This window comes from Mus caroli, unplaced genomic scaffold, assembly GCF_978045245.1.
Source record: "Mus caroli unplaced genomic scaffold, Mus_caroli_1 scaffold_13, whole genome shotgun sequence".
NCBI classification, from domain to species: domain Eukaryota; kingdom Metazoa; phylum Chordata; class Mammalia; order Rodentia; family Muridae; genus Mus; species Mus caroli.
In genome coordinates this window covers 50,854,924-50,879,620 of record NW_028227268.1, presented here as the reverse complement: position 1 = coordinate 50,879,620, position 24,697 = coordinate 50,854,924, and the positions used below count along the sequence as shown (strand labels likewise).

At 50.2% G+C, this 24,697-nt stretch overlaps 1 protein-coding gene across 2 annotated transcripts in view; it reads right to left on the bottom strand.

Annotated features, from left to right (window-relative positions):
- The window catches only part of Pitpnm3 (PITPNM family member 3), an 88,774-nt gene that overhangs the window by 22,908 nt on the left and 41,169 nt on the right, over positions 1 to 24,697 (bottom strand). For both annotated transcript variants that reach the window (XM_029484174.2, XM_021176711.2), the window contains exons 4-8: positions 21,925 to 21,972; positions 4,396 to 4,472; positions 3,846 to 4,081; positions 815 to 1,004; positions 304 to 426 (exon numbers count right to left, since the gene is read on the bottom strand). In XM_029484174.2, the coding sequence (XP_029340034.1) occupies positions 304 to 426; positions 815 to 1,004; positions 3,846 to 4,081; positions 4,396 to 4,472; positions 21,925 to 21,972 (674 nt within the window). The remainder of the gene's footprint in view (positions 1 to 303; positions 427 to 814; positions 1,005 to 3,845; positions 4,082 to 4,395; positions 4,473 to 21,924; positions 21,973 to 24,697) is intronic.

The following is a 24,697-nucleotide window of genomic DNA, read 5'->3' as shown; positions in this document are numbered from 1 at the left end:
GGTGGTAGCTGGTGGTTTACAAAGCATAGGCCACTTCCTGTGGCCACAGGGATGGGCCACCGAGTCAAGACACTGGGCGGCTCTCTAGGGAGATACACACTAGCAGGCATCTTCTAGGCCTGTTTCTTGGTCTGTGCTAACATGCTCTTGCTATTCTCATATAATCCTTTGTACCACAGACATCATAATGCCAACACGAGTGCCTGGAACGACCTTCCTTTGGGGAGCCACCTGCTCCTCTGCTCTTAGGAGATACACACAGGGACGTGCCCGGCCCTCTACCATCCCCCAGCCTGACCACACCTGGGTACTGCTGATGCTCCCCTTCCGGCTGCTGCTGCCAGGGCTGTCCCCTGAGGGTCCCGCACTGTAGCAGATAGCATCGAAAGCCAGGAGGCCGCCCACACAGTCCCCGATGAGACACACCTGCAGAGGTACAACAGGGTGGTAGGCTTGCCTGTTGAAGCACTCTCACCCCACATCCAGTCCCAGTAGGGACATGTTCCCATGAGAGAATAAGGAATCTGTCCTAATGAGTTGCTTAGATAAGCACATATGGAGGGTAGGCTCATCTTGACAATAGATTTCCTTTGGAGTCAGCCAGAGGTCAATGGTCCAGCCGTGCTTAAGAGTCAGACTAGCTAAGGACTAGCACAGACTTTAAGTCAGGGCAATGGGACCCTCCTCCTCCCCATCAAACGCCTCCTTCAGTCTCGGATGCTACAAGTCTAGCCTGCCTTAACCCTTGCAGCAGATCCCATCCCCTTTTAGGTAGCAGCTAGCACAGAGTGAGAGAGAACAAGGTGCCCCCTACCTGCCCATTGAAGCCAATCCCATCAGAGGACTTGAGGAACTCGCCATAGATGTGGTTGGCTCGCTCGATGACAGTGGCAACAGCGTGCTGGTACTGTGGGGAGGAGATGGCCAGCAGGGGAAGGGCAGCCAGGGGCACGTGGTCCTGGCTGGAACCGAGGCAGCCCTCGTCGTGGCTATAGGGGTTCAGGCTGAAGACAGGGGGCCCAAAGTCAGCCTAGCCAGGACCAAGAAATGGGTGGCATGGGCCTTTGGGCTCCGTGCACCATGCTCAGCTCCAGAAAAATGTAAGGACCCGGGAAAGGTCTACTGAGGCAAATCACAATGGGGCAAGGGGGGAAAAAGATGAGGACTCAAGGCTATGCTGACCCCATATATGCCAGCCCAATCCAGTCTGTGGTGTGCCAAAGCCATTCTATCTGTCAGGAGCCTAAAAGCATCCCAGTTCTGAAAGAAATTAGAGAATTAGCTAATGTAGAACAGTGTGGGCAAGCATGGTAGACTTCCTGGAGGAGGAAGATGATGAAGTAGACTCTCAAGAGAGGCTTTGGGAAGCTGAGAAGGGAGATGGGAGCACGGCTCTGGTGTAGAGGTGGCACCACCTGACTGCGTGTATGATGGTGTGTTCTATGTTCTGTGTTCCGGGGACAGAGCCTCTGCTTCATAGGTTTTACAGAGAGGGTTGGTGTCCTACGCTACAGAACTCCACTCCCACAGGACACTGTATCCCTCCATCTTCCTCCTAGGAAGTTCCTCCCTCTCTGGGCAGCTCAGACCCACCTGACTTCCCATCCCTACCCAGATTGCCTCTGTCCTCTGGCACCCTTCACCCTGATGCTTTGTTGGGCCTGACTGGTTAGAACAGACACAGAGGAAGTCTGAGAACATCCTACCCAAGGCCATCAACCTGCCCTTAACCCCGTATGACTAGTTCCAGAGTGCGTAAAGCTCAGAGCAGAGTGAACCAACAGAATCTAGGACAAGTGACAGGACTCAGGCACCCGCAGCAGGTGGCAGAGTCCTAGCAGAGCGCAAGGCAGGTTCTCCCACCAACCATTTCTCATCTCCAAAGAACACAAATTAGAGGAAACAGGCCTCGATTGCAGCCAGAGAGATTTTAATTAGCCGAGAAGGAGCTCCCTCCCAGCAGTGATTACTGGTGATTAATGGGCCTGGCAAGAGCTGCCTGGGGGAGAGGAAAGCTCTCTCCTGCTGCCCCCTCAAAGGGTCTGGCCATCTATCTTCCTGGAGATAGGGATGACCCAGCTCTGGAGGTCAGCTGTCCTGGGGAGTTGGGGTGAGAGGCAGGGGTCTTGAGATGGATTGTGGGCCAACAAGATTAACTCCGTGACTACTGTGAGTGTGAGGGACTGAAGCCCTGCCACCAGCTAGACTGCTCCTTAATCCTACAGCAGAAGAGCAGTAGCAAGCCCTTGTCTAAGAAGCAGATTCCAGGGCTCCACCCACTCAGCTGCTCCACCCACTCAGCTGCTCCACCCACTCAGCTGCTCCACCCACTCAGCTGCTCCACGGGAACCCTGCACATCTTGCCTTTGACATGGGTCACAGGAGAACTGGGGCAATTGACTAAGCTGGGAAGCCACAGACCTAACTTGCTTCCTGCCTACTGTCTCTGATGGAGATCCACCTGAGGGCATCCTGGGAACTCAGGAACACCAGCCTCTGAGCCTCTGAGCCTCTGAGCCTTTGAGCCTCTGAGCACCATTCAGGGAAATGAGCAGGAGGAGAAAAGACCAACACCTGCTAGATCCTGGACCACTGGAAGTGGGCCCATCCCACACTGGAGTCCCTCGAAACACACAAGTTCCCCTTCTCTTGAGATCTTGAGTGTACACCAAGGAAGAAAGCCTAGAGGATGCACTTGAAGGAAGGACTTTCTGAGGTCATGAGGGGAGGGTGAGGGAGGGGTGCCAATAGCTCCCTTTTGCCCCACCAGCAGAAGAGTCTGGCCTCCCTGCTTTAGTAGCAACAATGTACTAAGTGTCTTCTAGGCCACATGGGCCCTGCAGGTGCACAAAGCCTGTTTTGCAGACAATTGGAAAGAAAGCAGGTGTCCAACTGGCTCCAGGTACCCACCTTCAGCTACTTCAATAGTGACACCTGGGGCACTGGGGCACTGGGGCCCTCAAGTCCTGGCATGGTGGATGGAATGTCTCCATAGGACCCAGTTCCCACAAAGCCCTTGGTCTCTCTGCCATCCCTCACTCTTTCTCACTCAACGATGGGAAGAACATACTGGCACTTGCAAGAAGTGGCCCAGTGTTCAGCCTGTGCTTCTGTTGTAGCATCCTTTCCCTGCTGTGAGCTAGGACAAGACATTCTCCACCAACAGGAAACAGAGGCTAAGTGTGGCCCTAGGATGTCACTGTTGCAGCCAGTGAGAGCCCCCATCAGTATGGACGCTTCCCATGTGCCGTGATGTGTATGGGTTTAGACCCTCAGACCAACACCAACATCCCTCTCGGAACCAGTCAATAACACTTTTACCTCCATTTTGCAGATGGGGTTCTTGAGGTAGGAAGCGGTGACACAATTCCCCAAGCTCACACAACCAGGATCAAGACCAGGCTGACCAAAGAGGACATTCACTTAGCCACACTACGAAATTCAAGTCAAATTCTCTGGGAAGTCTTCTTTGAATGAGTGTCAGCGTGCCTTGGGCTACCTCCATTAGAGTGTGTACCTCTGCAGGGCTGTTCTCTGTAGTGAGGCTGCCTTGATGTGACGCCCAGCTCCATTCTCTGGATTGCTGGGGGAAATGGATAATTGCTCGAGGCCTGTTTCTTGTTTCATTCTAACGGACTCACAGGAAGTGGATCTGGGCTAGCACAGGGATCCTGGCATCCCCAGGTCTCAGACGACTCTTAATGACCACATCCCACTAGAGATGCTCTCAGCAATTCTGACTTGACACCAAACAGGCCTCAGCAGGTGCCCCCAAGGCAGGGTATCCCTTATCTTACACCTCCCACACCGAACTCAGACCGTGCAAACAAGCCAAAATGACTCACTTAGAGACGAGCGAGAAAGCCTCCGAGCAGATGGCAGGACAAGGGACAAACTTGATGAGGATGTGTCCCAGGGCAGCAGGGAAGTGGGCACGCATGACCTTCTCCAGCACAGAGCTGAAAGTGTGAATGTCGGCCGCCTTGCAGGAAGGGTCACCAGAGCCGGTGTCCAGGACGTTGCCCCCATGCAGCACCAGCAGAAGGACGTGTGTCTTGCAGGAGCGCTGTGAGCAGCCTTCCTGAGGAGGATACAGCAGGGATAGAGACAGGCAAGCAGCAGGCATCCAGGGTGCTCAAGGACAGAGTGGGTGGGGCTATGGGACTCTGGTGTATCCAGAAAGCTACTTAGCAGGGTCAGACCCTCAATGGACAGCACGGACAAGACGAATCTAGATCGACTCTTGTGCCAATGGGAGCCTGAAGCCCAGAGAACAGCAGGGAGCTACCCAAGGGTCATACAGCAAAGAAGAACAGGGTGGAAGTTAGGCAGCCTGTCTAGCCTCCTAGGGTTCTTCTTAGGATGCTGGCCAGATGCCTCCAAAACGCAGCTCACCTCGCCATCTTCATGAATCTCGATACTTCCTTGGGCTGGGAACCTCTGCCTTCTGAGGGAAACCCGGTACAGTTCTCCTGCAGAGAGGACAGAGAGAGAGAATGCAGCAGGCTCCCACGACACTAGTGTTCCCTGGGTGTGGCTGGCTGCATGGGGGAGGAGTCCTGGCTTATTGGGATGCTAGAATTAGAGTCCAGAGCTAGGGCATATCCCTCAGTCCAGGCCTCCAGTTCTTGAGCCTATACAACACAAAATGGCTCAGCCCTTCTAAGGAAAAGAAGCCCAGCTGAGGCCAACCATCACGAACAGGATGTCCTAAGAAAGTGCGGTCCTTTTTATTTCACCGGTAATGGCAGTCATACTAGAATCCTGTGACATCTGGAAACTTGAGGCAGATGTCCCTTGATAACAGTTAAAGAGCTGCTGTGGTTGATCTAGTCTAAGTGTGACCAAGCTAAAAGATGTCCCGTGCCTCCTAGATGGGCCATTGAGAAGCTTCTAGGAGGGTTTAGCTCTGATGCCAGGGGCTGGATTAAGAAGATTTGGTCTCTGGGGTAGACAGACATCATCTCTTCCTCTGAGGCCTGAACCTAGCCAAAGGGTTGGAATGCTTACAGTGTTAGCTTTAGGATAGTATGTTTCTGAGTCTCCACCTTCCTGCTGGAGTTAAGGGCTGACAACCCTGGCTTCCCTAAAGCTCAAGCCTCTGGGCTTAGCCAAAAACTCTATTACTATATTTCACTGGCCTTGTATGACTGGCAGGTCACAGGACTTCTCAGCCCTTACTGCTGCGCAAATCCAAGCACTCATTAGAAATCTATCATTTTTAGTTTTGTTTTCCTGCTTTGGGGAGATGTTGTTGCTGATTTTTCTATTATATTATTTGTTTGTTTGTATGCATGCATGTGCACATACACACATACAGAGGACATCCCACAGCAGTCAACTGTCTCTCTTTTGATCATGTGTGTCCCAGGGATTGAACTCTGGTCATTAGGCTTAGTAGCAAGTACCTTTATCTGATGCTGAACTATTTTACCAATCTGGTTTTTGTTGTTGTTTTGTTGTTGTTGTTGTTGTTGTTGTTTTCTTTTGTTTTTAATATCTATGAGTGTTTTCCCTTAATGTATATATCTGTGTAACATGTGTGTCCCTGTTGTCCATGAAGGTCAGAAGAACACAGAACATCAGATCTCATGGGACTGGAGTTACAAACAGCTATGAGCCACCATGTGGATGCTCATAATTGAACCCAACTCTTCTACCAGAACAAGTGCTCTGTGAACACTTTGAACAAGTGTCAAGTCTTCAGTCCCAGCCCTCTTATATAAAATATCTGCTTGGGACTGGGCATGTGGCTCGGAGGTTGAGCAAATTGCCTAATATGTTGCATTCCCACCACAAATAAATAAAATCATCAAGCCTGGCTGATGCTTTTAGTGAGATAGCAAGGCTCTGAACTATATAGGACCATGTCCAGGGGAAGGTGACTACTCAGAAAGGGAAGGCCACCACATGGGATGATGCTAGGAGCTCTGGGATCACTCAGAACTGCTCTTCCCATTCCTGCTTGCTGCCTAACTCAACATCTTCTCCAAGAATGGTTTCTTGGGGCCCCTGAGCTCCCGTTGCTCTAATACAGGGGTCTATCACCAAGAATAGAATCTGCCACTTGTTTTTGAAAATAAAGTTTCTTTGAAACACTGGCAACTCATCTATTTGCATATTATCTATGACTACTTTCACACTGCAGCACCTGACTTCAATAGTGGCAACAGACTCACAGCCCTCAAACCCTAAGATATTTATGCTCTGGACTTTTCCAGAACAATGTGCCAACCTTTGATCTAAGGTCCATGTTCCTCATTGCATCAGACTAATCAGACTCTCATATGGAAAGAGATCTCAGACATCCCACAACAACCGTTTACTTAAACAATGCCTGCTACCCCAAGGGTCCTTCCTTCATCCAGCCCACCATGCCTCCTCTCTCCCACCCAGGAGATGGATACTATGGCCTCTGTGTGCCTGAAACTCACCGCTGGACTCATGTGCTCTGTTGATGGGGAACTCACCTTTTTGCTCAGAAGCCCACTCCAGATGATGATAACCCTCTCCTATTCCTCCTCTGACCTCTTCGAGGTTTGTGGGGTTCCTTCCCATGGCTCTGTAGGCATCCCTAGCCAACTAAGGTTTGAGTCAACACTCCCTAGCAAGGTCCAGGCAGAATTACTATCTGTAAAGAATTCTAAACAAGGAATTGTTCTCATTTGGGAAGAGCAGTTCTGAACTATTGGGTTCATACAGACACAACCCTGGGCTAGGGGCAGCTTCTTTGTGAGCTCAGAGTTGCTTCAGTGTGGGTGAAAATGGTTTCCTGAATGGGGCAGTTCCTTATGAGGAGGAGGCCGGGACAAGTGTTCCCGAGGCCTGGCTTTCCCTGCCACCTTCTAATTCTCCTATCTGTTTCTGTCATTGTCTATACAGGGTGAGTAAGTGCATGCATGTGTGTGTGCATGCATTTGCATGTGTGCTATGTATGTGTATACGTGCACAATTGCCACAACCTGCATGCAGAAGTCGGAAGACAATCTCAGACGCTGGTCTTCACTTTCATCTTGTTTGAGACAGGGTTACCTGCAGACTTCTGGGAATTCTCTCTCAATTTCCCATCTCGCAATGAGAACGCTGGAATTACAGACACATGGTTTACTGTGTCCAGTTTTACTTGAGCTCTGGGGATTCGAACTCAGATACTCACACTTGCATGGCAAGTGCTTTACTTATTGAGCCATCTTCTCGACCCTGGCTTCTTGCTTTCACTCTGTACTTTTATTGAGGCAAGGTCTCCCTAAGTAGCAAAGGTTGGCATGGAGTTGTCCATTCTCCCGTCCCTGCCTCCTGGGTGCTGAGATTGAAAGTTAATGTCACCCTTTTCCCCTAGCCCATCTGTCTGTCTCTAACTACAAAAGACTTGGCCCTGAGTCTGGATAGGGGAGGCCTAGGTTCTGCACTCAGGACAGGATGGCAATAAACAGCAATAGGAATGAGCCCACCTCACTGAGCCTTATTAAGGGTTGGCATGTGTCAAGTCAGCCATTTCCTCAGCTGCCTTCTCAGTTTAGACAGCTCTTGTCTTTGGTCCCATTTTACAGATGAGTAAACTCTAAAGTCTTTCCTTAACACACACCCAGGACATTTGGGCCTGCCATATAAACAAATAAGGTCAAGAAATCCCCGCTAGAGGGCCCCACCTTCATTGAAGATGGCACTTAGCTAGGTGGTGCTCTGCCCTTCTGATGCCAGCTGACGGCTAGCCCTCCCTGCAGAAGCAAAATGCAGAGAGCATCTGAAAATTGAGTCCAGATCTGCTGCCCAAGTCTTCTCTTTCTACAAACATGAAACCATTTGTCCCTAGGGAAAGAGCTGGAGAGAAGCCAGCACCAGCAGGAAGTAAAAAGTAGCCTTGTGGTGCCTGTAGCCTCTTGAGCATGTCTGCCCCTCTGGAGCAGGTGCAGGGAGGAGCTGGCCAAGGTCAATAGCAGCAGTGGGGAGGGGATAAATGGGACAGCCCTACCTCTGAGTCTGTGATCTCCAAAACCAAGGGCTTTGAAACCAGAAGGCCTGAGTTCAAGACATGACTCTTATCAGTGGTGAGACCTAAGCCTGTTTTCTCACCTGGGGTGCAGGAATACCACAGCAATAATATAACTCCCTTATGGAGCCTCAGTGAGGACCAATGAGCCCCTACGGGTGAGGGGCTTTAGAACAAGGCATGGAATATGACACCTGTGATCCAGTTAGCTGCTATTGTTATTCATATTATCTGGGGTGCAGGGGGAGGGGCATGGCTGACAAAATGGGGTGAAGGCTGGTAGGGACATCACCACCTCCACTGCTCTGCCGCCAAGTCCCTCCCCAGCCCTGGCAGGCTCACCGACCTCACTGGGCTGGGTGCCTGCTTGCAGTGTGATTACAGGATTAAATGCTGTGATTGCCACAAATTACCATTGCATGGCTATAAATAACTCGGGGAGAAGACATGAGGGTCCTGCTGTCTCCCAGGCACCATGCCCTCTGCTAGGTGGAAGCTAAATCCTGCATCTTCACTGGTGACATAGATCCTAGGAGCTCCCACATCCTCCAACTGCCTGGGGTCAGCCACCCTGGCCCACACAATACTCATGCAATTGGTGGATGTGCATGGCATCTTGGCCATAGTTGACGCTGAAGCAGTTTTCAGATCAGTAGAGATTTGAGCTGAGGGGAGAGGCAGGATAGGGTCATCTGCAGCATCGATTCCCCTGCATCATCCCCAGGAAATATCTCACTTTCTCTGCAGTTTGGGGACGGAGCCTTGCTTCCTTGGATGCACAGACCACAGAAGTTGTACACTCAGCCACCAGGAGACCTTGCCTGGTAGATGCAGATTCTGGTCCCTTGAGTACTTCCTGCCAGGACCACAGTCACCCACAGTATAATAGAGGCGTCTGTCCGTCTGTGTGTCTGTCTGTCTTACGGCTTCATTGCTATTGTTACTATTGCTGCTGCTGTTTTGAGACTAAATCTTCCTATGTATCCCAGGCTTCCAATCCTTGGCAATCCTCCTGCCTCAGCCTTCCCCCCACCCCCACCTCGGAGACAGAGTTTCTCTATGTAGTTCTGGATGTCCTGGAACTTGCCTTGCAGACCAGGCTAGCCTCAAACTCAGAGAGCCACCTGCCTCTGCCTTCTGGAGTGCTGGGATTAAAGGTGTGAGCCACCACTGCCCAGCCTGCCTCAGCCTTTTGCATACTGAGATTTTAGGCAGGCACCACCACACCCAGCAAAGCCTCGTCCTTTTAAGAACCTCCCACAATAGCCAAGATCACTGGATTCTGATTCTCCCACAAGACAGAACTCTCCATCCCTTGTCACCTTTGCTTATGCAGAGCTTTGTGCCTATGAGCCTTTCCTCCCTTTGCAAACTTGAAAACTCCTGTGTATGCTGCAAAATCCTACTCCATAGACACTCCTGCTGGCAAGTCTCCTCAGTTCTACCTAGACCAGGATGCTTATCTCACAGCTTGCTGAATGGGGTATGACTTGCTAGTATAGGGTTACTTTGTTTCCCTCAAACTAAAAGCAGAGTTATCAGCTTTCAGGGGCTGGCATTTTTTTTTTTTGTGGAAGTGATGACCTTAGGTGTTCACGGCTACATAGCCTCTCTGAGCTGCTGAAGTCCCCTGAGACCCCAGGTTCAGGGAGGAGCCCCTCTTCCTCTGGGAAACATAATTCCCTGAGCAAGTGTTTAGAAGAGCTGGGCTCTTAGATATTCTGGGAATGTTAGCACCTCCTGACCTGACATTTGGGGAATTCCCAGGTTTTTCCGGTGATGAGAAGCTAGCAAAGAATCCTGGGTGGTGAAAAGCCACCCGCAAGGGGCCCAGGGACCTGGTCATCAAGCAACTGGTTTCTTCCCACCTCCTGTTCATTTCTGTTTGCATGGCCTTGTTCAGGCTGGCTTCCTACTAGGCCCAGACTTAGGGTAGGTAAGCTGCTTTTGTGGCATTGTTTTCTGGTGGCCTTTGAGGCAGGCAGCTACCACAGTGCCTGCTCCCAGCACCCTGCCTGCCCCAGCTCTGGGCTGGTGACCCACCCAGCTCACCATGGCTCTTTCTGATGGCTGAAGAATAGAGGCTATTTTTGCTTAATCACAGGCTTGGAAATCACAGATCGTGATCAGCCCTTCTAATTACCGTGCGCCACACTGCTACAGAGACAAAAGCCAAGGTCACCACACATGTGCTCGCTTCCCCAAGCAAAGCATTACCCTAGCCTGGCAGGAGAGCCCAACTGTCCCCCCCTCCCTTGCCACTCACTGCTGGGGCCCCGCAGGAGGGAACACTTATTGCTTGGCTATATTCTCCTTCCTACCAGTCCCCTGGCATTGATGATCACCTCTACCAGCTCCCCATGGGGTGAACTGAGTGGGGCTGGCCCAGCCTAGGACCACGTAGGCCATCTTGAAAGGGACCTAAATGGCTGCAGGACATGGAAGCACACATATGGGCAGAAGCCCAGTTTTGCACTAACCCCATGGTTTTGTTCTCTTGCTCTGAACTGGATCTTGAATGCCCCACCAGTGCCCAAATATTGAAGGCTTGGTTCCCAAGCTGCAGTGCTGCTGGGAAATGGAGTCTGGTAGGAGGAAGGAGTGTGGCCTTCTAGTGTCTCTGGGCACTTCAGGCCCTTCCTGTCCCTCCTTTGCTCCCTGGCCAGCAGGAGATGAACAGTTTTCTCCATGACATGGCCCTCACACTGTACCACCCAGGCTCCAAGCAATGGTGGACTGACACCTCTGAAACTCGGAGCCAAAGTTACAGGCGGGGACTGATCTCCAAGAGCAGAATGCACAGAAGACAGAGGGAAGCAGAGAAAATAACAGGCCTTTTCCAGAGGTTCCTGGGCTCTCAAAAAACAGGGAGATTTCCTGTCCAATGAAAGCCTGGCAACTATTGAACACTGAAAATGAACTAGCTCTGGCTGGATTCCACTGAGCTTTCAACCTGTCTTTCTTTAAAAGTAATTGTATCAAGTCGTGTTTGTTTGGTTGTTTGGTTGGTTTTTATGGGATTTTGTTTGTAGTTTGTTTTGGATTTTTTTCCCAGTAAGTTGACTAATACAAGCTTTCTTCCTCACTCTAGCCCAGTCTTGTTGCTAGGCAGTCCCTGAAGGCTCCTCGGAAGCTTCAGTCATCATCCAGACTCCAGGTCACCTCCCCTACAGGTGTCCCAGCTTCCAGCCTTGTGAAATAGCTTTCTAGGTAGGCAGAAGGGGTGGGGCAGGGGTCTGAGCCTCGTAGTCAACGCAAATGACCTAAATGGTGTAACTTTTTCTGCATGCTGGGACAGAGATTGATCTTCCCCTGGTCTCTACTTTTCTAGATTTTTCTATCATTTCTTTAGTTAGCCCATATTTATTTTAGTCTCAGAGTATTTATGAATATGTACATTGGGTGAACACTATAAACGTGTGTTATTACATTTACAAGCTGGTAACAAGCTTAAATCTTGTATTTGGTGTTAACACATAACTCAGTCTCCCTTTCTGACTTCTATTCTGCTTGCTGGTCATCACCCAACTTGGGTCAGAGCTGAAAACACCCAAGCAAATTCAGTATAAGGCTATAAAGATCCGAAGCTTGGAGGATCAGATGAATAAAACCAAGTCATGTGACCAGGTCGAAGTATGTAGGCCATGTAAACCAGCTCTAGTCACATAATGCAGGGCTGCAAAATGAGACTGTCCAAACCAGAATTACAGTTCAAAATGAGGACTTCAGGCCACATTGAGGACATACCTAGAGCCTGATAACTGTAGAAAGGGAAGGGTCCAGCCCAGAGAAAAGCAGACCCAAGTGGACCTGCAGATACACACTGCCCAGGCTGCAGAATCCACACTGAAGATCCACTCTGTAGATCCACGCTATAGAAGCCATGCTGGTTTGTATAGCAGATTTTCAACACAAATTAATGTGGCTGATGCACATGCAGACCCATGCCACAGATTCCCCATCACAGATCTCCTTACTCTATGGATACACCCTGCAGATCCATACCATAGGCCCATACCACAGCCACACTCCACAGATCCACAGTACAGATCACTCAGTAAATATACACTACAGTTCCACACCACAGATTCACAGTGAAGATCCACCGCACAGATCTACGATGCAGATCCAGTTACAGATGCATGCTGAGCCATGTTTGAGCCAAGGGAGTCCAGGGCAGGACAACAGCATGTCACGGTGGATTGAGTAGCTCAGGCCTGTGCCTGTGGTGTTTACAGCTGTCCACAGTGGCCTGTGCTGGCCTGTAGACAGGCAACTCTCCTCCACCCGGGTTATGCAAGCAAGTTATGCAATATCCACTTGGTAGGGATGCTGGGATGGGATTTTCACCCAGGGTTAGGAGGATCTAGAAACTGAAATTCCTCCTGTGTCTAACATTAACATTTACCTTCTGAAAGTCAAAATCAAATTGCACCCACCTGACTTTAGCTAACAGGTAGAGGTCTTTAGTAAACCAGTGGCTTTAAAGAGAAACTAGCCAGACAAAAGCTTGACCTTGCCCCTTACTAGGGTCTGGGACCCAGAAAGACCCTCTTAAGAACATACTGTTGGTCACTCTAAATGAGCATGGGAATATCTTAGAGAGATAACTCAGCTAAGGAAACCAATGTCAGGGCCAGAAAGCCACCATCTTGAACCAAGGCTGGTAAGATGGCCAGAAGAGTGTGACAACCCCAACCTGGTGTCCCCACTGAGCCTTCCATATGAACACAGGTCCTTTCATCTGTGTCTCGAGTGCCCAGTCATCACCTTGTGTCTAGGGCAATCTTCATGTTTTTTCTGAACGCCTCACAGAGACAACCGAGTCTCGGAAGGGTTGAGGGACCCTTTCTCCAGATGGAAGTGGAAGGCTTGAATGTAGACTGTCCCCCATTGGCTTGTGCTTGTCTCCAGCTGGTGGTATTGTTTTGGGGAGGTTGTTGACCTGGAGTGTAGGTGGCCGATATCAGCCTCTAAGGTCAAGGCCTTCCTGGCCAGACCTTCTACTACATGAACTGAAACTGAGTCAAACAACAACAACAACAAAGCCATTTTCTCCTGTAAGTTCCTGACAGATATTTGTACCAGTAATGAGGAAAGGTAACTGATACACACAAGGATTTGAACCCAGGCCGCAGGTCAGGCCTGGAATCGTTCTATCTAAAATGAGGAAGTGACTAGAAAGGAATGATCTCTTCAGTTTTCAAATGCCTCCAACTCCACAGTTCTGTCCTCTCACAAAGAAACAGGCTGTGAGGGAAGGCAGGCAGACCCTGTCATTGGGTACAGGAGCTTGCTGGGACAATAGGGCCTGACTATTCCCAGTTTAGTCATCTTGGGCTTGCCTACCCAGAAGTTCACACTCTCACAATGGAATGCAGCCACCTCATCCAGCCCAAACCCCCCTCAGTCATCCTTTCCAATCTCAGTGGCTCCCAGCCAAGGGACAGGAAATGACTCTCACACACAAAGAGGCGCTAAAGTCTACCCATGAGATCACCCATAATCCCTTGCTTGTGTTTCTCGGTTAAGCCACTATCAACACCCCGTGGGAAAACAGGTTTTCTTTATTCCTTGTTGTGAGAGTAAAAACCAATACAAGCTCCCTGGAGGGCCATCTGGTAGTGCCATTAAAAATACCAAGCACCCATGACCCAGCCAGGCCAAGTCCATGTGACAGACATGCTGCATGTACCCCATCAACCACAGCTATGCTGTTTACAATACTGAATGGTGAGAGGCAACTTACAGGGGACAGGCTAAATAAAGTGCATCACAGAGATCTAGCGCACACTCAAGGCCGAGATCAATGAACCTGAGTGTTGTAGATGTTCAGAGACAGGAAGAGAATCGTGGTATATCATCCACAGAAGGCAAGGGGGGAAACGCACTCGGAGCGCTCCCATCTGTGTGGGGTAGATATAAAAATATATATGGAAGTGAATATTTATGGATATGTTCATGTTTGCAGAGTCTGGAGTGGGACATGAGATGCTCGTCATCCTCTCCACGTCTGGGAAGAAGGGCTGGGTGAGCTGAGCCGGGCACGGAGCGGGAAGAGGGAGGTACGTGCGTCATCGTTCATGCCTTTTGAGACTTTTACCTTGTTCATGCACGGCCTACTCAAAAAAAACAGATCAAAACTAAGACTATTTTCAAAGTGCGTGTAACAAGGTGATTTTTTTTTTGTCTTTTCTGAGATCTGACTTTATATTTTCTGCCTGCTCCAACTCCTTGCCTCAAGGTTTGTGGCAAAGCTCCCTGGCTCTTGTTTTTCCTTTGTTACCAGGAAAAGAGGATTTGAAGACACAAGAGAAGCTTTCAAGTTGAAAAAAATGAAAGGTTCCCACCTCACCACTCCAGTTGAGGGGAGGACAGAGGCCAAACCCTTCACAATCCCACGAGGGAGGGGAACCCACAAGACCCAGCTACCCTTGAGACCCAGGAATCCACTGGGAGCTATAGGAGGAGACAAGTGGGAGACGAGGAACTGGGTTAAAGGACACTCTATGATCCAGTGTGGGCACAGGATCCTGCCCATATGTGTGCAGCACAGGGTTCCACACACCAACCTGTGTGGGGTAATATGTAGAGCCTCAGGGACATTGACAGGAAACTTAGGGAAGGAGACGGCTGTGCATTCACAGAGAGGGGTCCTTCATCTGCTCAGCCAGGTGGGAACCCAAGGTCAAAGTCACACCGGTTTTCAGGAAAACAGAGTGTGGTTCCTTGCATCAAGTCAGTGGTCTGCGCTGAGTGGTCTCCATTGGCCCCTCCCACCGACTACACAGCCTTGGCCCTGTCTCTGGAAAGGCGGAGGCTCCATGGCTTCTGGTAAAGTTAAGCCATGGGGGACACTAGAAGAACTGGGAAGAGGAGGGATCCTCCTGTGCCATGTACTCTATGAAGCTCCAGCTATGGATGCCATTTTGGTCAGCTGGGCATCGGGTCCCTTTGCAAGGCTCTCCTCCTGCCATGTAGTTTAGGAGCCTTCTATCTGCTGGACCTCGGACTGAGTCCCAGGCTACATTCTATAGCTGTGAGCTCACCATATCCTCCAGGCCAACCTTTGACTTTGCACTTCTTTGACAACCACAGTCTGTCCACAGCCTCCACTCTACCTACCTCTTCCCTTGTTTCCTCTTTCCTTCCAAACTCAGCCATTTCTGCCTTTCTGTTGGCAAACATCCCCCTTTCCCTCTCACCATGGAGCCCTTGCATCTCTGCTTCCTAGGTCTGGACATTTTTATACTGCCCATGTAACACAATTTTTTACAGAAACATCCATGTTCCTTCCTCCTTGAGGTGGGAATGTCCCCATCCACTCATCCTTACACATACACACAAACACACACACATACACACACACACACACACACAGACACACAGACACACACACACAAAGCAGCATAGCTCTCTTTCCTGGGACAAATCTTTACAATTGTCTTTAATTTTTAAAAAATTTTTGTTTTATATGTATAAGTATTCAGCCTACATGTGTGTCTGTGTACTACTGCATGCCTGGTGCCTGTGGAGGCCAGAAGAGGGTTCTGGATGCCTTGGAACTAGAGTTAGAGATGGTTGTTAGCTGCCATGTGGGTTCTGAAAATTGAACCTGGGTCCTCTGGAAAAAAGCCAGTCCTCTTAACTGCTAAGCCAATTCTGTAGCCCAAAAATGCTTTCAGTGTGTGTGTGTGTGTGTGTGTGTGTGTGTGCTCACATGTGTGTGTGCACACACACACATGTCCAAGCAGACAAATATCAGCACTCATGCCCCATGGCACACATATGGAGAACAGAAGACAACTTGTGGGAACTGATTCTCTCCTACAGTGTACGTTCCAGGGATAAAATTTAGGTTGTCAGCCTTGGCAGCAAGCACCATTATCTGCTGAGCCATCTCTTCAACCCACAATTGTAATTTTTTAGTTATTTGAGGACTCTTTCCTCCAGCTCCCAGACTGTAAAACCCTTAGGAGATAGACTGTGTTCATTTGGCTCTGCTCTGTTTTATCCCCAGAGACTACCACAGCCCCGGATAATAAAGGTATTCATTAAATATTCTTCAACAAACAAGCCAACAGACTAATGATTTGCTCCCATTCTGCACCACAAGCATCAGAACTGCACCCAGCCACTACACAGCAGAGACGCTGTGTGGGGAGAACTGCATCTGCTCCCATGGCACATGCTAGCCAGTGCACACTAGTGCACACAACCACGGGGGTAGGGGGTGCGAATGCATGCAGGAGCACAAAGAAAGGAAGCATGCCAGGCCCAAACATACGCACACACGCAAGAAAAAGTGCTCCCAAGGCGGACGTCTGCCACCCTGAGCTCATTAAAGCCGGCTAAATATAGCCTGTCTGCAGCTGTGCTCAGCAAGCTGCCCACACAGGCCAGGAAAAGATACCAGTTACCAGGCGGAGGAGGGGAAGGCCAGCTGTGGGAAAGGGGCTTTGTACACCGTGCTGGGAGGTGGGGGGGTCATCCCAAATGGACTACAAACTGAGGGCTTATAGGGAAGGAGGCCTAGGCAATGGGGTATGGCATCAAACTTGTCCAGTGGAGAGGGTGATGTCAGCTGCCCTCAACACCTGAACTGAGGATCCAAGTTCAGACTAGAGCCAGGGCCTGGAGCCTGTACTCAGGCCCTGGATATGTCAGGCTCTGCCCGAAGCTAGGGTATCAGTGGAGACACAAGGTCGGTCTGGGGTAAGAAAACTGGAGCTTAGCATTGGTTACTGTCAGATTCTGGTCCAGGAACTAGAGAAAGTTAGAGGAGGCACCGCACTCTGATCTGAAAACATGGCTATTCCACCGTACTGTCCCTTGGGGAGGCCAGCGCGTGTCAAGTTCCTGTTGTAAGCCATGTGGGCTCCACCCAAGCCTGAGGGACACAGTAGGTAAAGGTAAGAGGGACACTCTTTCCATGCAGAGGAAACTCCAGATATTCTTATGTGTCCCTTTCCTATGAACAGTCTGGACCCAAAGGATTGAGGGTGGAGTTGTGGGGTTAGGGGTTGATGGCTGGTGATGAGACTTCCTTCAGAAAGTAGCTGTGCAACAGGACAGACAGAGCACTTCCCCAGGTACCTGGGGCACCTGAGAAGGAGAAGCTGCAGGAAAGGAGGGAACTTGGATCCAAATTGGCCAGGCACGGGTAACCTCTGAGGTTAGTGGAGTGGAGCTGGCAGAATGGCTGCCTTCCTCAGAAGCCATCAGCTCCTGTCCATCTTTGTTTTTACCTTGTGACCCTGAAATCATGGTGTCAGCCCTTCCACACTCGAGATTTAATGGGTATCAGAGAGCAAAGCCTGGGCAGTTTCTACCACACCAAACAGCTACTGAGCCAGAGGGATAGGGGAGGCCTTTGGGGGCACTTGCGTGGGGTGTGAATAGAGGCAGTGGACAATGCAAGAAGCCCATGGCAAGGACAGGACCACTCTCTACACGTAGCATGACATCCAGTCTGTGCAGCCATGGAGGGGAAAGTGAGGGGAGAGTCCCCAGGGACCTGCGTCCTTCCTACTGTTTGCTAGGAAGGAGGATGCTTCTGCCCTTCCACTGGGATGCTGGGATGGGTGGGATCTCAGGCCTCTCCACTGTCCCATGAGAAGCACGCGCTACCGGAGATCATTCTCTAGAAAGGACAGGGGCTTGCATGCACACACACAGTTAACATCCAAACTGACTCAGCAGAGACACACAGATGAAAGGAGACAGAGGACAGGAAGCACTAGGCAGCGAGTGAGCGAGTGAAACAGGCAGGGTTAGAAGGGCAAGATTTCCTACAAAGACCTCCCTGTCACTCCTAAGGACAGGAGTGGGAGACACTGGAGCCATAGAGGCCAGCATGGGTAGGGAAGTCAAAAGAAGGATAGGCTTCCGATAGATGAGGGAGAGAAGAAGAGGAGGCGAACCTGAGTTCTGCTGGAGGCAATGCACTGCCCTGTGGGCCAATTTGGCAAGGTGGTGGTGGTGGTGGTGGTGGTGGTAGTGGTGGTGGTGGTGGTGGTGGTGGTGATGGTGGTGGTGGTGAAAATGGTGGGGGTGATGTCTGGAAGGAGCCCAGGTTTGGACTTTGGGTTTGTGGAGAACAATACTCTTCTCTCTGAAGGGGAAAACAGTGCAGTGAGATTTGGTCTCTTAGGACCTGCAGGACCAGAGGAAGGCTCACTCAGGCACATGGGAAGTATCTGAAAATGTCCTTGTTATCGCCAAGCAATGAAAGGCAGAAACACAAAGAGATACGGACAAAGGAAACCAGAGAACAAAGAGGCAGCAGCAGAAACACCTAGAATAACAGACCCACAGGGACTCCATGTGCCAATAGAAGAAAGGGCTGGGCCCCAGTCTTGGTCATGATTGCAAGGCAAGCTGGAAGAAACGGCCCAGGCCCCCTGCTCTCCAATCCAAGCCCCTTCCCTATCCTCACACCTGACTATTCCCCCAGTTTCTTCCCACCTTGTTCTAAATAGCACAAGTGGTCTTGGGATTCCAGGCCGTCTGTCCGGTAGCAGACAAATGCAGGACTCTGTAGAAGCCACCAAGGATCAGGGAGTCCTGGGCACACAAGTCCCAGAGCTGCTAGACATAGGCTGAGTAACCTCCCAGCACCCATTAGTTAGCGTTTTATCATTGTAACCAAATGTCAAAGAGAAACAGTGTCAGGTGTAAGGGTTTATTGGGGTTCAGGTATTTCTGTGGTGTGGTGAAAGATGGTAGAAAGATGTGAAGTCACAAAGTTGTTCACCTCAAGGTACCCAGGAAGCAGAGGCAGGACAAGGAGCTAGAGACAAGATATAATCACCAAGAAAATGACTCCAGTAATTGCTGCCACCTTCCAGTGGTGACGTCAAATTATGAATCTATCAGTTCTTAGTGGTTGGACCCTCCAGTTGAAGACCAAGGCTTCTTCTTGTGATCCCAGGACCAGGGGTGGGCAGGGCAGAGGATACCTCATATCTCAACCATAACAGGAGAAACACTGTTTCATGATGGTAGCAGAGAGTCAGTGTAATGGAGCTCCACGAGATGCATGCTCACATCTGGCCCAGAGGTTCCAGCTGTGAAGCCTTATGCAAATGCAAGGTATAAGACCCTTTCTGTGCATCTGTTATACAGCCTCTGACACCCTCAGCTGACCCAGAAAGCAGGGAGTTTGGCCATCTTTCCGAATATAACACATAGACCTTCTTTCTCCCTTTAAAGCCCAGACATCACAGCGCCACTCCCTGGTGGCAGGGATCCGATTCCTCACCCAGAGTAATATCTTATTTTCAGAGCTTTAAAATACCCAGTGGAAAAGCACAGTCTAAATGTAAGCCATGGATATTGCCTTCTTAAATTCAGGTCACTAACGTTTATTTTGCCCATTTAGGATTTAAAAATAAACAAACACATTACCACCAATTACCACCACCACTTCATAGAAGAAAAATGATTTTAATGTCTGAAATTGTAGGCAGGACATAATTATAGAGTTATGTGAAAAGCATTACTCTCAGTTAAAGACTTTTGCCATCATAGAAAAGGAGGTTACCGTGTATGTTTTCCTCCCTGCCAAACATACTGGGTTTCAACTTGGGTAGCATCAGCCCAGACAGCCACCAAGACACACATTTTATGGCTCTAAAATTCTTCTTAGCATCAACTGATATTTTTTCCTTCATAAAAAATATCCTCAAGGAGCAGGATACAATAACAGCTTTCAGCAATATAATTTTGACCAAAATCTATAACCGCAAAATAAAAAAAGACTTTGCTGCTATTGAAATGCAATTTTTTCCCAGGGAGGCTCAGGAGACACTAAGCATTCTGTCAATTCAATTGTGTATGTGGGAACTGTGGGGAAGGGAGCTGTGACCTGCCTCTTGGTGACAAAGCCTGCTTCAGGTGGCTTGCTTTCACCTTCAAGTTACTGCTAAAGGCTCAGCAGCAGCAGCAGCAGTCATAATGGTACATGCCTGTACTCCTGGCACTTAGGAAGCTGAGTCAGAGAAATTGCCAAAAGTTTGAGGTCTGCTCGGACTACACAGTGAGACTCTGTCTCTAAGATAAATATTAAAAATAAAAAGGTAATCAGGGCTCTTCCCTCCCTCGGTGATTTTTTGTTGTTGTTGTTTTGTTTTTTTGTTTTGTTTTTTAACTTCTTGGCAGTTTAATATATTGGAGACTTCCTGGTCAGTGAGATGCTGGCAATCCTACGTGGACTAATTCAAACAGAGACCAAACTTGCCCATGAATGTGCCTTTCAAAACCAACCCAATCCACACCCAGATACCTATTGTAGCTAATACTCACCCATCAAGCCTGTCTTCCTCTATCCCGAGGGAACCAGGGCCAGGTGCCAGGGAACTAGGGACCAGCAGAGTGAAAACCCTGCCATTATTCAAACCACCAGTCCCAAGATGTCCCCCTGCCCTCATTATCCAAGGACCTTCCACCCACCCATCAAAAACACACTCACAGCTGCAGCCAGGGCTGGTGCCTCTCTTACTCCCTGCTTTCTCGTGTAATGGCTCAGCTCTTGCAAAGTCTGTAACCAATCTTTTCATTAATGGCCTGAGTCTCTGTGTCACCACTTTGTCACCTCCAAAAATTAAGACCCTGCAGGCACAAATTTGTCTGCCCCTCTTTCCTGGCACCCTCTCCTTTCTCTTTGTCGGTACCTTGGAGGTGGCCACCAGCCCTTCTGAGCAGTAATGCTCTTGCCTGTGCATTATAACATCGGGCATCAGGGAAGCTGTGCTGAAGGCCCAGGCCACAGAGTTGTAGATGCTGTTCTTTACACACCCTCCACAGAAGCTCAGCAGAGGAGGGGAGAGCTTGAAAGAAGGCCTCAAGTTGGGGCCTGGGGAGCCAGGAAGCAAAATGGATTGAACCTCCCCAAAGCTGTAGCCACAAGCAGACCAGCAGGCAGGAAATGAGGAGAGTTCTGAGCCCTTGCCCCAAACCTAGCCTCATATGGAAGTCAACACTGCTCATGGGCAAGACCTGGCACAGGTGCTGCCCACCGAGTCCACCTGGTGTGTCCACAGAACATGTGGCCAGCATGCTGGCATGACCATAGTATAACCAGTCCCATACCCATCTTCCTAAGGAAACTGGCAGAAGTCAAGGTAGGCTGGTGTGACACAGGGGGGAAAAAGACAAGGGTAAGAAACCACCAAAGTCAATCCTAGGAGCCTGACTACAGAGCCAATCATTCAGGGGCGGGGTGGGGGGAGTGTAAGGCCCAGCACATCCAGGGCTGCTGAGATGACTCCGTGGAAGAGGCACTTGCCCTGCAAGCCTGGGCCTGAGTTTGACGCCACCACACACCACACACACCCCCAGAACCCGTGATAGAAGGCAAGAACCAACTTCCGAGAGTTGTCGTCTGACCTCACACTTGTCCACCCTCACACATACAATGACAAATATTTGAAAAGTAAACTGTGTATTTAAAAGGGACCATGTTCAGGCACACAGTCTTGGATGACCTCATTCGCTCAGATCTTGATCAGCACAGGGCCAACCATGACTGCTGGAAGCCGGCATTCAAATGTTGATGGCCAGAAAGGCTCAAGAAGGCTACCTAATCAGTCCCTCCCAGTCTCCATCCCCATGAAGACAGTCACCAAACTTTCAGTGGTCCTGCCTGCTCTGCCCGATCCTCTAGCAGGGCTATCAGCCTCTTGCCCTAGCTCCTATCAGCCTCCTGCCCTAGCTCCAGCTCTGACAGCAGAACTGCCCAGCAGAGATGGCTTAGAAGCCTGGGGTCTCATCTCTGAAAAGCTGCCTCAACCCAGGCTTTCTGTTCCCACCCAGGAATAAGATGGGAGAGAGCCTTCTACCCTTGGAACTCTAAGCCTCAGAGGGGACCAGGCCCAGGGGCCACCATTCATCCAATGGAAGGAAAGGCCTCTGTACAGCCAGGTGTAACTCACGCTGCTTCTCCTGCAGGATGCTGGATGTGCACGCTGTGGCCCCATCTCCTGTGGAAACAAAACGGACATGAGCAGCTGGGCCACTGCTCTACTGCACCAATGCTGCACTCCCCTGAGGAGCTGCTGGCAGTCCCACTACCCCTCCAGAGCTGAGGGTGGCAGACTTACTACCCAAGTTTCCCACCCTGCCCCCTCCACCTCAGAGTTAGCCTTTGGCCTTCGTGTGTGACCCAGCCCTGAGCCCCCACATGACACCATTGCTGAGTGCTGGCTAGCTCCCTTGACCTTAGCTTTCCCAGGGTTATCTTTGCTGACACCTCTCCTCTCTTATGAAGCAGCTGCTAGATGCTGCCCTCCTTTTCCCATCTCACTGTCCTATAAGGGTCTGAGCTGGGCACTGTGTTTAAGCAACAGTAGTTAAGCCTCTCTCCAACTGGACTTCTCAGTTTGTGATCTGTTCATCCTGCTGCCTATGGCTTCTTGTTGAAACTTCCCAGACACTTCACATTCGCCGTGACTAGGAATTCCCGAGTAATTCTGTGTTGCTCCCTACCCGACCCCCAAAAATGCATCTGAAGCAACCCTGGTTCTCTAAGCAAATGCCGGAGTACTGTGGGATACCCCTCCAGGACTCCCTCCCTCAAAGGACTCCAGGGCAGTGCTATCCAGGAAATGCCTCTGTCTTCCCAGCCAGTCCTCTAGGGCCTGCTGTGACTCCTTTTCCAAACGTGTCTGACTCTACATTTGTGATGTAAGACACCATCCTCAGAGCCCCTGTTTCCACAGCCCCTCTGCCTGTCACAACCACCTCCACACTTCATGTCACCTGCATCCAAGTTTCTCCTCCTCAGAAGGGTCTGTGCATGGAAACTGCATCCAGCTGGGGTCTGAGGCTAGGACTTGGTTCTCACCAACCCACTGTGTGACCCAATGAACCTCCCTTTTCCTTTCTGAGCTTCATTCCTAGATAACACTATGAGCCCAATGCCCTCTTGAGACCCTTTGGGTACTGAAAGCCAGATGAATAGACACCTGCTGTCTTTCACTTTCTGTGTCTATGGGAGCCAGTTATATAGCTTCTATGCCACAGACTTCTAGAATCAAGGGCTGCATTGGTACCTTGCTCAGAGGATGTGAAGTGAGTACTTAGTGCTCTTAGAACACAGGCAGGCAGCTAACCAACACTCGATTCATGAGGCTCACCCTTGTTGTTGGTGGTGTTGTTGTTGCTGCTGCTGCTGCTGCTGCTGTTTATTTTGACAGAGACTCACTATGTATCCCTGTCTAGCCTGGAACTCTATGCAGACCAGGCTGGTCTTGGACTCAGAGATCTGCCTGCCTATAGCCTCCTTCATGCTGAAATCAAAGGTGCATGCCACCATGCCCAGTTTGCTCTTAGTGTTTTACTTACTGATTTACTTGTGACAACTAGCTCGTGATCTCTTGTCCTCATCACAACACAAGGCAGAGCCAGATGGACAGAGCCTATGGCTAATGTGTGTGTGTATGGGGGGGGGGGGGACTCAGAGTACTCCCCGGAGCCAAGGCTACAGTACATATTAGACACAGGACAGAGTTTGTGTCCTACAACAGTCCAGTTGGAGAAGAAAGGTCTGAGCCTTCATGGAGTGGCTATGAGCCAGCATGATGAGGTGGCCACAAACTCCATCAGAGGAACGAGAGTAACCGTAACCCAGATGCAAACAGAAACCGGGGAAGGCCCAGCATCAGACACCAATGTCAGGCATCACTCTTGTATATCACCTAAGGCCACAGAGTGTAGGTGTGCCTGGGTGAAATCCTTTCCCTAACACAGAAATGAGGTCACACATTCCAAACACACATTCTGTTCCCCACTCGTGGTGCCAAGGGCTGGGGGTGATAATAGAAATGAAGAGCAAAGAGTGCACAAGGCAAGAAAAAAAAAAAAATGTCTGCATGGAGCACGGTGCTGAATGCAGTCAGCCATGATGGATGGGAAGCAGGGGACCATTTTCAGCTGAAGTCCCTGGAAGCCTTCAGCAGAGCCATGATTGGAGCTTCCAAAGGAAGAGAAAAAGACAGGGTGTTTCAAGTGGTCAGCAAACATCATGCTCAAGGCATGCCAAGTCCAGGGGAGACAGGATGCGGGGGCGGGTGACCCTGGGCAGGAAGCCCATTTATATGAATATAATAAGTAAGAAAGCCAAGCTTCGGTGCAACAGCGACTCACCACATCTCCACATCCGAAGCTCCTGCTGCTATTGCACCCAGAAACCAGCAACATAATTCACTGGGTTCTGGGCAAAGGGAGCAGCAATGGCTGTGCCGGAAAGCAAGAAGAGCACCAAAGGTGCTGACTTCGCTCTGGAGACTCTCAGCCTGGGTCTTCCGGATGCCAGTGTGTGCACCTTCCTCTTCTGGGTTCATTGTGAGCAGAGCAGTGACTCTCAGTGGCCTGGGACCCTCCACCTCCTGGCTTAGAACACACATACTGGAAGCCTACCATCCCCCAAGTCCTCCACTGTTAGACTCCGCTTGCCACTTTGCATAATGGACTGGGGAGTGGAGTGATACTCCTGCCCTCCCATGTACCTGCTGCCCCTATCCAGGACTGACAAGAGTCCTCTCAGAAGGGAGCACTTGCTTCCGTGGACACGATGGGTAATAGCTTGCTCACTCAGAGTACACTGTGACACTGCCAGTCTAGAGAATCACAGCACAGCAGATGGAAGCATCAGTCCCCTGCTCTGCCTGTGCCCAAGCTCCTGTTGGAGGAAGGGGAGAGGTGGGA